General features: G+C 35.7%; 1 protein-coding gene across 2 annotated transcripts in view; it reads right to left on the reverse strand.

Moving 5' to 3' along the window:
- The window catches only part of LOC134531178 (apoptosis-resistant E3 ubiquitin protein ligase 1), a 404,465-nt gene extending 390,561 nt beyond the window's left edge, over positions 1–13,904 (reverse strand). Inside the window, exon 1 of one of the 2 annotated variants that reach the window (XM_063366812.1) lies at positions 13,197–13,903. In XM_063366812.1, the coding sequence (XP_063222882.1) occupies positions 13,197–13,389 (193 nt within the window). In that variant the 5' untranslated portion in view covers positions 13,390–13,903. Of the gene's footprint in view, positions 1–13,196 lie in introns of both variants that reach the window. The other variant, XM_063366811.1, reaches the window with a different exon arrangement.
- Positions 13,905–16,262: the final 2,358 nt, after the last annotated feature.

Here is a 16,262-nt window from a genome sequence, read left to right on the forward strand (position 1 = left end):
TGTGTACCGAAGTCCATCGCACCAGTAGTCGTCACTTATAAAATTAAAATTCATAACAAGTGCAAGAATGTAAAATCTCGCCTGTCGAACATATTAAAGTTCAGAGCAAGAGTCTATTTTTTTCTACATGAAGATTTCTGAACGCACACGATTGCAGATAGGGGATTCCCGTATCTAAGAAGTCGTGTAGGATACTCTAAGAAGCGAGATATACTGCTGCTGGTTTTGGTTAAGAAGGTAAGTAATTAGTTTTTTTTAATCAATTGTGTGCCTGTTCCTTTCAGTGCAATGTTTGTGTTTGTTTGCTTCTGCGAAGTGTTTAGCATGATTTCTAGTACATTGTCTTAAGATTATATTCAACGATACAAAGAAAGGGGGGTGACGAGCACTGGATCACTTAATACTCATAAATCACCAGTTATCATCATACCTGACGAACACTGGTACATGTCAGTTATTTTTAAAATTGAAAATCAGCAACTGCTAAAATGTGTATTACATTATGTTAAGTTTACTGTGCTTGTAAAACTTCCAACCAGTCATCAGGACCAGTAGTCATCACAGGTGACTACTGGTACAGAACAATGACGAATACTAGAACATTAAATTTGACACATATTATTTATATAAAGCATTCAATTATCATAATGATGACTGCTTCAAAACTTACCCTCATCAGTTAATTTTGCCTCCCCAAAGTTATATAATATAATTTAGATATGGTATTTAAGTCTAAGCATTTTTTTTGTTCATATGAAATCTGTAAATTAACACTAAAAAATCGGTGTTGCAGTGCCATGCTACGAGGAGGCATATTGAAATATGAGCCCCGCCAGATGGAAGAGACTTTGCAGGCTGTGAAGGACGGGATGTCCATAAAACAAGCTTCTGAAAGACATGGTGTTCCAAGGAACACTCTTTCCGACAAAGTAAAAGGAAGACACCTATTGGACGAAAAATGGGACCCGAGTCTTGGCTCAAGAAGGAGGAAGCGAGCATGCTAGTTGATTGGGCCCTTTCACTCTGCAAAGCAGGATTCCCAATTACCATGGAGGATTTGCAGAATATTGTGCAGCAGCTCACAAAAGAATTGAAGAGGCCTTTTCCTTTTAAAGATGGGCGACCAGGTAGGAAATGGTGCGCATCTTTTCTTAAAAGGAACCCAGCCTTAACACTGAGAACTGCGCAGAACTTGACTTCTAGTCGGGCTGCTGTCTCGCAGAAACAGATTTCAGCATGGTTCGAGGAAGTGTTTAAATACTTGGAGGAAAACCAACTGAAAGAGGTTCTCTCTGATCCAAGAAGAGTTTTTAATGGAGACGAGTCAGCATTTTTCCTCAACCCTAAGGGGAACAAAGTACTGGCCAAAAAAGGAGACAAACATTTTTCAACAAGTCAATACCGATGAAAAGGAATGTGTTATAGTATTATTGACTGGGAATGCAGCTCGTGAACTTTGCCCACCACTGCTGTGCTTGAAATATGAAAGACGGCCACAAGACATTGTGGCAGGAATACCTTCTGAGTGGGGAGAGGGCAAGTCACCAAATGGTTGGATGACCGGTGAAGTTTTTTACGAATTTTTGACGAACATATTTTACCAATGGTTGGTGAAGAAGGAGATAACTTTACCAGCAATACTGTTCATCGATGGCCATTCATCACACCTCACACTGAACAGCAGCACATTTTGCAAAGAACATGGCATAGTTTGAGTAGCCGCCGTGTGTTCAAAGCGGACGGTCGTGTGTGTGCGATCGCGCTCCGTGTATATCTGTTGTTTTGTGACAAAATCAGTATTAATAATTCGCTACTTAATCAGTCTGACTTCTTGGGGTTCCCCTCAACCCTAAATGATGCGTGTACTTTTAATCACGATCTAACTCATCCGAGTATGTTTCGATCACCCACGAAAAAAACTCCTACTAATGCGACGGGATCATGTGATAAACCTATGTACGAGCTACGTATCGAACCATTAAAGTCAGATCAAATAAATATGGAAGCTCTATATAATCTAGTGAATTCTCTAAGTGTCAAAGTTGATGAACTAAAAAGTGAGAACCTCGTGTTAAAAACGCTACTCCTTGATTCCAGAGAAGAAACTGTCAAAATTAGGCAAGAAATGATACAAATAAAGGAACATTTATCATCAGGTAAAGACCATAATGCAACTTATAGTCAAGTAATTAAGAATTCTTCCACTCACAAGACAGCGGAACGTGTAATTTCTCAACGGGACACGGTAAACCGCAGCCAGCCGCGTGACCTACTTACCAGTCAGCAGGAATCCCGATGCGTCATGAGACACGATGACAAAGAACGTGTCGACAGTACACCATTCACGTTAGTGGAACATAGGCGCAAGTCCAACACAAGAGATACCAGTGACATTAAACGTTCAACGGAAATGAAGAAAACTCCTATGAAAATTGGGATTCGTAACATTTCCACACTTAAAATGATACCCAAACCAGCACCCAAAAGAATGAAAGCTCTTTTTGTGACTCGTTTCGACCCAAGTGTACAAGAACAAGAAATTGTAGAATACATCTCAAGTGAACTGAACTTAAATCATATTAAAGTAACGAAGATGAAAACTAAATTCAATTCATATGCCTCCTTCCATGTTCAGGTTTTAGAAGAGGACTTCAGTCGAATTAATAACATTGTGTTTTGGCCCAGCGGCTGCCTAATAAGCCCCTTCTATGGTAAATTACACCCAGAACAAATCTTGAGCAACTCATCCACTACCGAGGAACTAAACACCTCTACCTGCAACATCGCAACTAATTCTACTGCTATTTCTAAGCCTACATCTGCTCCTACTTCTGCCTTAGCGCCTGGAGGGGCTTCTCACTAGTTCAGTGTGAAACTTAAAAATGAGGAGTTTATTTTATTTTATCAGAATGTAAGAGGCTTGAGAACCAAAGCAATTGAATTTTTTGAAAACATTTCGCGTAGTGATAATGATTTAGTATGTCTAACTGAAACTTGGTTCACCGATAATAGTCTGAATTCTCATTATTTCAACAATAATTACCTTATTTACAGATCTGATAGGGACCCTGTATTAACTTTGAAGAGTAGAGGTGGTGGTGTCCTGACTGCTGTTAATAAACATAAATTCAAAAATGTAACATCTACGCATGAATATGACTATCCAGGAATAGAAGCTGTCTGGATAAATATAAGAACACATGATAAACCTTTAATCATTGGGAATATCTATATTCCCCCTCAAACAACTCCTTCAGCTTACACTTCATACTTTGAGGCCCTTGAAGATAAGTTTGTGAATTCTGATGTCTCTTTATTAATAATTGGTGATTTTAATGTTCCAGGCATTGTCTGGCCTCAATTACATACCCAAAATATAGTTCATTCAAATATTAAGTCGAAAGCCAGATCATTAATCAACTTTGTATCAGCAAGAGGTTTAATTCAGCTTAATCAAACTCAACCTTCGGCCCAACTCTTGGACCTATGTCTCACTAATATTGAATCATGTCTGGTTAGCAAAGCTCTGGAACCACTAGTTAAAGAAGATAGCTTTCATCCTGCATTAGAGATAAACTTCCAATTTGATATGTCAATAAACGATAATACACCGTCTTCATATAAAAACTATAAGATTGGTGACTATCTCGGCCTTTTTATTGCTCTTAGGGACCATGACTGGTCAATTTTATACAATTCTAAAAATATAAATACCATGGTTGACTACTTAACGTGTACAATGAATGATCTTATAGATTTATTTGTACCTACTACTATTAAAAAGGCTAAAAAATATCCCCTATGGTATTCCAACCAACTAATAAAATCTCTTAAGAAGAAATCGCACTATCATAAATTATATAAACGAAATCTGAATCCTTTTTACTATTTATTATTCTCAGATTACCGTAAGGAAACTAAATCACTTATGTGTAGGGATAAATCAAACTGGCTTTGTAATATTAACAATAAAATTAAGCAAAACCCTAAAAAATTTTGGAATTATGTTAAAATAATGAGAAAGGGTTATAGTCAGCATCCCTCAATTAAAATTAATAACTCAATTACGGATAATAATTATTTAATTGCAAATTCCTTTGCTGAATATTTTTCAAGTGTCTATGTTACTACAAATAACACAAATAACCAAAACATATCTCCTTGTTGTTCATACAATATTCCAATGTCTAATATCTCGATTAGTTTAGTCCTATGGAGTATAAAAACCTTAAAATCTACATTGTCCACAGGACCTGATAACATACCAAATTTTATCATCAAAGGTTGCTCCTTAATCCTTGCTCCTCTCTTACAGCATATATATAATTTCAGTATTCTAAATAGCATCTACCCTGATAAATGGAAAATTGCCAAGGTTATTCCTGTACACAAAAAGGGCAAAACTTCTATTGTTTCAAATTATAGGCCTATATCCCTGTTAAATGGATTTGCCAAAATTTTTGACAAAATAATATTTAAACACTTAGCGTTTAACGTAAATAATAGATTGTCTGATTCACAGCATGGGTTCAGAACAGGTAAATCAACCATGACAAACTTAGTCTCCTTTCTTAATCCTATTTATTCAGAAGTCATCACACGTGGTCAAGTAGATGTTTGTTACTTTGATTTAGCTAAAGCTTTCGACACTGTTAATCATCAAATACTACTAAGTAAATGTTCCAAAATTGGGCTAAGTGATAAATATTTATCATGGTTAACAAGCTATTTAAATAACAGAAACTTTTATGTTTCAGTACAGAATATAAGTTCAGATCTCCACCCAACTCCTTCTGGCGTCCCGCAAGGTGGCACACTATCTCCTTTACTTTTCAATATCTACATTGATGATATAATATCTGGATTAAAGAACTCAGTTGGCACTCTTTTTGCCGATGACTTAAAGATATATAGAAAAATCTCTTCATATCATGACAGCTATCTTCTACAATGTGATATTACAGAAATTGCAAATTGGTGCACAAATAATTTGGTCAATCTAAACATGGAAAAAACTGCTATCATTACCTTCTCTAGAAAAACCTACCCATTGCAATATGAATACAAACTTGATAACTCACCTATTAAAAAATCTCAACATGTCAAAGACCTAGGAATTTTACTGGATCAAAAACTATTTTTTCATCTTCACATTGAAAACATTATCTCGGTATCTAACAAAATACTTGGTCTAATTAAATTTATCACCTTTAACACCTCCAATATTGACTCTATTCTCTCCCTCTATACAGCTCTAATAAGATCAAAACTTGAATATGGTTCTATTATATGGAACAGCATCAATAACACTGATATTGAAAAGCTTGACAGGATTCAATCTAAAGTATCTGACTATATTAACAAAAAATTAAATACCATCAATAACATAGATTTAAATTCCCTCCTTGGTTCATTATCAACTAGAAGAAAGATCTTAGATGCCATTTTTGTCTTCCATTGTTATTATGGTAATCTTATATGTCCTCATATATTTGATGTTACTGGCATTAAAATTCCTTCTTTTAATAGCCGTAACCCACCTTTTTTGTGCACACTTTTAAATACAAATGATATTATATATAGACTTGTTAACAATTTTAATATGTATGTTAATCACTTACAACCTACCAGAGAGAAAAAACTTGTTAAAAAAATTATTATTTCGGCATCCAAAGATTAATTATCTTTATGCTCTAATGTTATTACCTAAATTATTTAATACCAGATGTATTAATCTAAGGATACCAACTGTATTTTTCCACATAATATTATATGTTCTGTATTTATACATTTATTACTCTCATGAAACATTTTTGTTATTTTAAGTACTTTTCAGAAGTTAAGCACTCATATGGATATTTGTATGTTATGTTGTCTTGTCTTTGTTTGTCCTACTTTTTGTTGTTCTTATAATTTATTGTTCTGTTCTGTTACTGTATTTGTTTTTTTTACATGTCTTACATGTTGTGCCCACCGTTGGAGCCTTGTGCTGTTGGTGTGGCATGTAACAAATAAATAAATAAAATAAATAAATAAATAAATTATTACCTAATTCCACCCACATACTGCAACCAATGGATGTAGTAGTTTTCAAGCCACTTAAATTAATGGAAAAAGGCAGTTCATGAGTGGTGACTGCAGCGTGTGGCGAACAAGGAAGACCCCACACTAAAAAAGAAAGACTTTGCCAAACTGCTGGAAACTGCGATTGAGAAAGCTGTAACTCCAGAAATTTTACAGCACTCATTTAAGAAGAGTGGAATTTTCCCATGGAATCCTTCAGAAGTGGATGAGGACAAGTTCATTTCTAGACCCTCCAGTATCCCATGCACACCAACAGTTCTCTTATCTACACCCAAGACTCCAGAGAGTAATGTTTGTAGTTCTGAGATTGTTGAGCATTTGGAAAAATTTCTTGGGAAAGAGAAATTGCAGCTTTTCAAGGAATCTGGAAATGTATGGCAGGGAGATGTAAAGGACATGACAATGTTTGAATATTGGAGACATGTGAAATCTTGTGATAAGGTTGAAATCAGCTCTACTGCCCAATATGAGGAACCACACACCCTACAAATTCAAGAAATAATCCCTGAAAGATCATCTACTCCTCCAACTGTTGTTGATGAAGTGGGCACAGTCATTGAAGGCAATGTTTCATTTGATCCTGATCCCATTCCATCAACATCGAAAGGTCTTTCTGCTGTGCCCACAGAAAAGTCTATTCCCTCTCCTTTCAAACGAGCATTGTTTTGGCCTTCTCAGAAGCCCAAGTTAAAGAAATGTGCACCGAAAGAGAAAATTCCGTCTGTTGCTAGTTCGAGTGCCTGGCAAGATTATTTTTCCAAGAAAGAGAAGACCAAAATGGACTTGCAGAAGCAAAAAGAAGAACGAGCAGCAAAAAGATTGAGGAAGAGGCTGGAGAAAGAAAAACAGAAAGCCAAAAAGAGGAAGGTGAATGAAAATTCTTCAGTTTCATCAACATCATCGGAGGAAGAATTTGTTACTGTGGAATCTTCAGATGAATGGGTTGAGCAGTATGAAGAAGATAGTGTGGAGTTGGAAGAGGCGACTGATGAAAATTTGCGACCTGGATCGTTTGTACTTGTGACATTTATGGGTGGAAAAAGGGGCGCTACAAAATACAGATTTGTCTGCATTGTCCAAGACACTGAAGGGGAAGAAGTTAAAGTAATGGGCATGCGAGCTCAGGACGATGGTAAAAAGGTGTTTGCGGCGAAAGAAAACGATGTTTCTTATGTAAATAGGTCACAAATAAAAGCATTCTACCACCTTCATTTATGAGCTAGCAAGGTGCCAGGGTCAACTACAATTTTAATGAACATGTCGATGTTAATGAAAATTAAAGTTCAGAAAACTTATAGTTACTTATTGTTGAAGAGTAACTATGTTGAATTAATTTCCATGCATAATTGTATTTTTTTAAGCAGAATAGATAATTGTTTAAATGTTATTTACTACTCATTGTAAATTTTTTAATAAATACAAGCATAAATTTGCGGGTGCGCGGGAAGAAGGGGATATGTCAAAATGTCATTGTAAATTACTTATCCCCTTTTTCACTCACGAAAACTGTCAGTTTGTGATGTAACTCCAAAAGTTCAGTGCCATAGAATAACACACAAGAGTGCTAGACTTAACCCATTTGGACCATTTTGTAGAGCTTGTTCTTCTTTATTCCATACCATAAAAAAAACCATTTTGCCAACATTTGACTTATCCCCACGCACCCGCGAATTATCAGTTATCGTGAATGTTTATTTCTTGTAAAAATGTTTGGTGTGTTTACATCATAATGGTACACTTATGGGTCTCTTACAATGTTTCTTACTGAATATGGCAGCTAAAAATAACTGGCCAAGTTTCAAAACACCAAAAACAATGGCTTAAAGAGATAAATGATATGCATGTATAGTCTATGTTATGTAACTATCTCAATATTTGATAGTTCTCAAAAGTAGTACCATGGTCTATGTATTCTTGTGCCACTGTTCATAAACAAACATCATGGGTTGCTTTGAAAGTGACAATTGGAAAATGGGTACTGCTGGTACTATTTTCAAAAACTGTGATTTTGATACTACTAGGTGACACAGACTTAGGAATCTGATAAGCCTCAAAATATGTGTCAGTGCCTTTTAAACTCCACAAGTACCATGCAGTTTTGCGGTACATAATTATTGTTATATTCATCTACGTCATCAGCCATTCCGTATAAAAGAGGAAACCATGTAAAAAAGTAAATTTAATAATTCCCATATTTTATTTACCGGTGCATGTTCATGATAGTTCATATTTAATAGATCAGCTACAATATTTAAGAAACCATTATTTTAAAGTATTTATTTTACAGTTTGGAACCAAGATTACTGCAAAACAAGAAATTTTAATATAAAGGATGACACAGTTGGTGCACCTGTTTAGTAATTCATCAGCTGTTTAACTCCAAGAAATTTTGTCGTGCTTTTGAAGAAATGTCTTGTGTTTCATCATCTTAAGTTTCAAGGCACATGGTAAGTAAATTACCTTAACTTTTTGAGTATTTAACTAAAGAGGCATGTTAGTGTAACATCCGTAACAAAAATTAGAAAAACGTTTTGTGTACATTACAGCTTTATTAGTTTATATTGCAATTTAGGTTAAGGTTGACATACTACTTACAAACTTACTTTAACCTCAGTTAATAATTTTTTCTAGGTTTTTATTTCCAATAAATAGGTGTTACGGATGTTACACATATCATAGTGGCGAGCATATGACTGATTTATCACTCGCCAATAAGATACTATTTGTCATTTGTTAAACACAAGCATGGTTCTGGAATAATCTACCGAAACCCAGAATTCAGTTAGAGCCTAACTAATTAAAATGATGTACCAGGTTAAGCATATATTTATAAATGGGGGCTCATAAAGCCTTTATTAGAATGTTAAACCAGACTTGTATGAGTTTAGTATGTACGCCATTTAATTTATAACAGTAAATAAATATTAATGAAAGCCCTTTGTCATTGTTGCAGGATCATGGCACCAACATCATCTGCAAGTAGAGTTGCTAAATTTCGGGAGAAATTAAAGGCTGAAAATCCTGAAAAGTGGAAAGTGCTACTTAAAAAAGACAGAGACAGAAATCGTGTTGCTAGGCAAAAAGAAAAGGAAAAATGTGCCAAAAATGAAAAATTGCTAAAGAAACGAAGGGAAATGACCAGAATCAGGATAAAAAATTGGCACAAAAAGCAAGCCTCTGAAAAAAAATAATCAATTGAGCTACAGCAGTAATGTTCCTGATAGGATTATTGGTTCCTATGCATCCACAAGTACTCTTCGGAAAGCAGTCTTTAAAGCAAAAATAAATCTTCCACATAGTCCTCAAAAGAAGAGAGCAGTTGTCCGGCAGCTTGTAAAGGAAACATTTAATAGTTCTTCAGAACTTTATACTGTGACAAAACTGTCAAAAACTAGTTTACTTCCTAAAGATATTGCTGAAAAAGTGCGAGATTTTCTAGAAACAGATGAAATTAGTTGGCAAGCGCCATCAACAAAGGACTACGTATCAATGAAGGTTAAAAATACTGGTCAGAAGACTCAAAAGCAAAAGCGCTTTTTAGTCATGACCATTTCAGAAGCCCATAAACTTTTTATGGATAAACACAAGATTGAGATATCTCTGTCAAAGTTTCATGAGTTACGACCAAAGTATATAATTCCTGTAGGTAATACGCCTCATAACGTGTGTGTCTGTATGCAACATGCTAACTTTAAATTTTTGAGTGATGCCATTTCTCCTAAGTGTGATATTTTGGGGTCTTCTGTGAACCATAAAACATTGCTAGAAGAAATGTGCTGTGATACAGGAAGTGAATGTTGTATGTCGAATAACTGTGAAACATGTTATCATGATATAAATATTCTTTTAAAAACTGACTGTGATCTATCTCAGCAAGTGAAATCGATGGAATGGAAAAAGTGTGATGGTTGGTTACAAGTAAACGAGAACACTGGATCTCTTGAAGAACTCGTAAGAAAAATTAACTTGGTTCTTCCTAGCTTCAAAAGTCACACGTTTATGAAGAAAAACAAGCCAAATTTTTTGAAGAAAGAAAAATGAACTTGGAGAAGGGTGAAGCAGTGATTCAGGTAGATCATGCTGAGAATTATAGTTTAGTATCTCAGGACGAAGTACAAAGTACTCACTGGCAAAATGCACAAGTAACAATTTTCACCTGCTGTTTGTGGTTGCAAAATACAACTGAATCCTATGCTATGATAAGTGACGACTTAAGCCATTCAAAACAGTCATCATGGACATTTTTGAAAGGTATTTTGGCAGATTTCATGCTAAGCCATCCAAAACTGAAACTCGACAATTTGCATATATACTCAGAAAATTGTGCATCACAATTTAAAAGCAAGTTTACTGTTTGTAACATGTGTTTTCTAGCAGATGACTTTGATGTACAAACAGTTCAGTGGGATACTTTCGCTGCAGGGCATGGCAAGGGTGCTGTTGATGCGATTGGTGGCCAAATTAAAAGAACAGTTTGGACCGCTGTTAAGGCCAGAACCTCTCAAGTTGAGTCAGCCAAAGACTTTTATTTGTGTGCTACATCTTTGGTTAAAAAAACAAACGTGCTGTATGCACCAGAAAGAGATATTAAAGAGGCAAGTTTGTTTTTGAACAAAAGATGGGAAGCTGCTAAGGAAATCCCAGGTATTAGGAACTACCATCATTTTGAAAGATTTGATGACTGTCACGTTTTGGCAAGCTTCACACACAGTTCAGAAAAGAGACAAGTGAAAGTTAAGCAAAGCAGACTACAAAAAGTTCCGTTGCGGTTCGAAGATGTTTATTCTGATAGTGAAACTAAAAGTGACACTGAAGAACAAGGTGGTGATGGAAATGACATTTCAAAAGATCAGGAGCTTGTAGACCCACAGTGTATCATTCCTGGAACTTTCATTACTGTCACCATTCATGGCGAAGGTCCCAAACATTCACTGACACACAAATATGTTGCTGTTTGTCAAACAGGCCTTCTTAAGGAGTCATCAGCCGTCTGTCAAATGGGTGAAGTTGGAGTGATGTTTCTTAAAAGTTATGGGAAAACTGGAACCACAGATGAAAATTATCAAACAGACATCAATTTGGTTCAAATAAGTTCAGTGCTGCCTACACCAAATGTTAAATCAATTGGAACCAGACTGATCTATGAGTTCCAAAATCAAATTAAATTGTGATTTTTTTTTAATTTTAATAGTATAGTAAAAAAGAATAAATCACATGTGTATAAAATCCAAAAATATATTAATGTAGGGTCACTTGTAACATCTGGAACACCAGTGTGTGTAACATCCGTAACAGCAGAAAAACTGTATAAAACAAGTGTTGTTATTAATTTTTTTTGGTACACATTTTCAGAAGCTGTTTAAAACCTCAATAAATCATTATAAACAAATTGAATTCATTTTATTGATTGGGTCACCTGAATTTACCTGCTGAACTCAACCATCTCATCTGATTGTTCCCAAGTTTTGTAACATCCATAACAGCACTATTTCTTAAATAATCCTCACACCACTTACAATACCAAGTTAGAAACCTCAACCATAACTGGTTTCTCATAGTTATTTAAGTATTTCATAATAGAATTAATATGTCATTTAAGACACTTAAAAATTGAAGGTAAAAACAAACCAAAATGTAACATCCGTAACATACGGAATGGCTGTCATTCAAAGTCAGACATCTGAACTTTTATCACAACACTAGCAAGTTACAACTGCTTGGTAGTAGGTATATTCAAAAATTCAGATATTAATGGGCCCTATACACATACAGTTTTGACTTCACTTCAGACTGACACTGTGACACAGTGGCAGTCCTATGGAAGGGAAAATGACAGTTTACACCTGACCTTTGAAGTCTGTTAATTTTTTTTGTAAGAATGTATTTTATATGCATTCTACTGTAGTTACTGTAAATTATTTTTTTAAACTTTAGTACTGTCCAAATTCTCCCCCACACACCTACAGTTCGGTCTGTCACTTCATGATCATCAGCACACCTTACGATCTGGTTGAGTGTACAAGCGTAGAATGTTTTTGTGACGAAAATGTCATTGATTGATGAACTGTAAGTGTAACCAAAAGAATGGCACAATTACTTCTGTATAAATTAGATAATTAAACTTACTTGCAGCAATATATTAAATATATGCCAATGAATTTGCCATTCCACCATTTAATTCATTCAATATTGCAAAACTTGAACCATCACTTTCCTGGTCACTTCTACAGTCTCAACCACACATTCTATCTTCACTGTACAGTCAAATTTATTTTTCCTTGATCCTGTATAAATTTATCCTGTGGTAAATGATGCTTGCTGATTTAATTTAGTAAGAAGAAAAATCCCAGATTTAACAGAAAACGTGATAAAACAATGAATTTGATTGTAAGTTGAACACAAATGATAAAAATTTCCACAAGATCTAACTTAATTTGTTGGTAGGCCTATTGTGATATGAGTTTTTGTCATGTCCAGAACTGTTTGACGTACTAAATTAAAACAGCAAGCATCATGTACCACAGGATCATGCCATCAGGATCAAGGAATAAACTTGGTTACGTGATAGGGAATAATTAACATTAGTAATTCAATGTAAAGAAAAATCTTGCATTTCTCTCATGACTCCTATACTCAATAAGCTTACCACACATTTTCAATTAATTCCTTACTACCTACTAAATTATTATTGTGCAATAATTTATTCACTTTATAACGATATTCCATTCCACTTATTAATTCACTCCTACTCGTACCACAACCGCTAATGCTCCAAAACACATTAATTTGCCTTTATTTTCACGACGCTTTTAAGTAGTTCACTGTTACCAATAGTATACTTAATTTTCCATCGTTCCTCCGATCAAATTTGTTATCATCTGCCAACTTCCATGACGTGATACATTCACCGTACTTTCTTTCCAACCAATAGAATTCATCTGTAATGCTCGGTATCCTGTATTGAACTTGACCCAAAACATGTTTTGCTCTGCATGTAGGTTAACAGAATAAAGATCCGGCCGGCGAATCGGCCATCCCCCACACACGTCAGTTTGGCCTGACACGCTGATATCTAAAAAAAATTACTTCAAGGATGTAAAACCAGAACTCACCCTTGTCTCTGAAAAGTTTATGATATTGTAGCAAGTCATTTTCTTCCAGCCAAACGTCAACCTCGGTCTTCTCGCCCGCATTCGAAGTAGGGCTCTCAGCAAACACGCACAAAAGTAACTTCGTCAGAGACAAAATGCAGGCCAGGGAGAGCAGCAGACCCACGAGTACCTTTGACTTGTAGTGACTTGCCATTATTTTACACACAGCACTCCGTTAAATCTATTACGTTCCTTGTTTCTACATGGAGACGAGTTTGTTTCTGAGGTGTGTGGCGGTTTAGTTTCATGATACAAACGAACTTAATTCTACGCGGAACATTAAATGTTAACTGGTAAGTCACCATTTCAAGCAATTAAACGTTTACTTCACGAAATTTCAGAATTTTTCCGGTTCCAAACATTGCTGAACTTCAAACATAAACACCGCGAATCACCTGTCAAAACAGCACGACGCCATCTTGGACACTACGGCTCTCTATTGTAGAAGTAATGAAACTCTGTAGTCGCGCCAAATTCGAAATGCATACAACAAACGTTCAGCCATGCCGGTGTATTCTGGTGATTATAAAGTATGTCCTATTCTTTCGTAAAACAAGCAAAGCTTGAAAAATACGTTTGTTGAAACCATTCGCTCCCACTTCTTTAATATGAATAAATCTATAGCAACCTTAGCAAATTATTTTAATCATTTTATAATATTATTTTAATTATTTTATAATATTATTTTAATCATTTTATAATATTATTTTAATTATATATAATTGCATATAATTTTCGATAGTGTAAATACTATTTTATAAGAAAGTTATAAACTGAACAGTAGCTGCCTTATATAACATGCGATATAATACTAAAACTAAAAATCCACTTTGGCAGATCCCAACTCGTCCACTGTGAAGAATCAAGTGGCGAGTTAATTGCTTGCCCAGCTATATTTTCTTCAAAATGTAGGCTTGCATTTGTTAAATAATAGTAGTAATCCTGCAAAATATACCAAAATTTATCAATATTCTTAAGAATGTTTTGGAAATGTAATCTGACTGAAATTTAAATCAATTACTCATTTCATGCTTTACCATAAGGGAAATGTAACAGGTTCGGATATATATGTATTTATTATTTTTCAAGAAGCCTGACTGCAGAATAAGCTTGCAGAAATAATCAGGGCCAACAACTGGAAAGGGGGCACAGCACCAGGAACGCCCCGGTTGATTTTTCGAGTTATTTTGTATGCACGAGTTTAACTTGCTAGTAGGACTAAAATTATCCAAAAACTAGCTATAACTTAATTCATTGGGAACCTTACAAGTAATGTGATCACCGCACATCATGTTAACAGTTATAGCAACAGTAATGTTAGTTTTTATATATTTTTTTACAATGTATAGTTTGAAAAGTTTTGTATTAACAAGAAAGGGGGAGGGGGGGACAAAATTATTTTCCCCAGGTCTCAGTTTCTCTCGAAGGCCCTGCCTGTGTTAAGCTTACAGGCTTGGATTAAGCATACATCAGGAATGAATTAAAGTTATAAGTTGTAACGTGAACCCTTTTAGTAACAAAAACAATGCCCTGGGCACTAGTCTATTGATCGGCACCTTTGACAGAGGTGCGGACAGCACAGACGTCTCAGGGCATGACTCACCTGTGATGCCTGGCTCCTTACCAAGGCATCAGGAAGGGGCCTTGATGCTCCGCAAAGCTCCAGCCAGGAGGCAAGCCCGAACTCCACTGATGATTCTGGTACCTGTATACACCTGCTGTGAATTCCCGTCTGGCTGGTGGTGAGTACAGACGATCACCCCGCCAGGTGAGGCACTGAATTTACCCTGCCTCCTCTTTCACTGATAGCACAGGTGGCCGTTTCCATGGCCCAAAGGACAGACTTCTGGGTAGGGAGAAGACGATGGGTGCCCGACAGTTAACTTAGCATGAAGCCTTTATTTATCAACTACTGGCTTGGCAAGATTACACTTGCATCCATCAGACTTGATGTGGTTAGCTTGCTCAGAAAGTCTAGTTAAAGTCAAACTGCAGCTTGTCGCAAGTCAATTCATTATACAGAATTGAATTAAACATTTCCAATATTTTCGTAAAAAAAAAAAAAGAAGCAGGTTTTAATAAAGTATTGCTAAAATAACATTTCATTACTGATGATATGCCTGTTTATATGATTATCCTACCAAGTGCTGGAATCAGTCTGCACTGACTCAAGCCTTAGTGATACAGTGAGAGGACAATGTCACCTGACAGCTCAAAACTCACCAGGGACTGACCCAGCACTGAGAAGGCAATAGGCCAGAAGTCATACAGGCTACAGCAGCCACTTCCTCTGGAGCCCACATAACCAGTCAATGATAGATTGTGTTCATGACATTTACCTAGCTTAAGCATTGACTGGCTTAGAAAGGACTGCATAATTTATTTATTTATTTCATTCATTTACCAAGCACCTGCCAACAGACATAATTCAAAATAGGCTGGCACTAAACAAATATACAACAAATATAATATACAAACAAAATAAATATAGAAGTAAAATAAGGAAAAAATAAAATAAAATTAGAAGGGTAGATGCAGATATCAATGCAATCATCTACAACACATTGAAAAATGAATTCAATTTTTTAAAAAATACCACTACTAAAAATATTGATTCACAAACTAATTTACTATTAAATTTACATTCAAAGTACATACATTCATAAAATATTAATCATTTATATTAAGGCTAAGATCCTGAGTTTCTCCCGACCGCGCAAAGAAAGAACCCAACACACGTAGTTCCAAAATCCTCGATAGAGAGCACTAGCTGTAAGGATGAGCGATGGACTGGCGTAGAGGGTGGTGATGGAGGAGTAGGAGGAAAGAACACGCTTTTCTCAGAATTCCTTATCGCCCAGCGGGGTGTCATGTTCAACGAGCAGAAAAGGGGGATGGAGGAAGCCAGCCAACTGCCTGCCTCAGAGAGAAGTAAGATTTCCACTCTGTTTTCTCTGTCAATTCTTCCCAGACTTCTTCGAACGTTCGACCCTCAAAGCGCGTAAGAGGATAAATATTACTATTTTC

Source organism: Bacillus rossius, chromosome 3 (genome assembly GCF_032445375.1).
Source record: "Bacillus rossius redtenbacheri isolate Brsri chromosome 3, Brsri_v3, whole genome shotgun sequence".
In the NCBI taxonomy this organism is placed as follows: Eukaryota; Metazoa; Arthropoda; class Insecta; order Phasmatodea; family Bacillidae; genus Bacillus; species Bacillus rossius.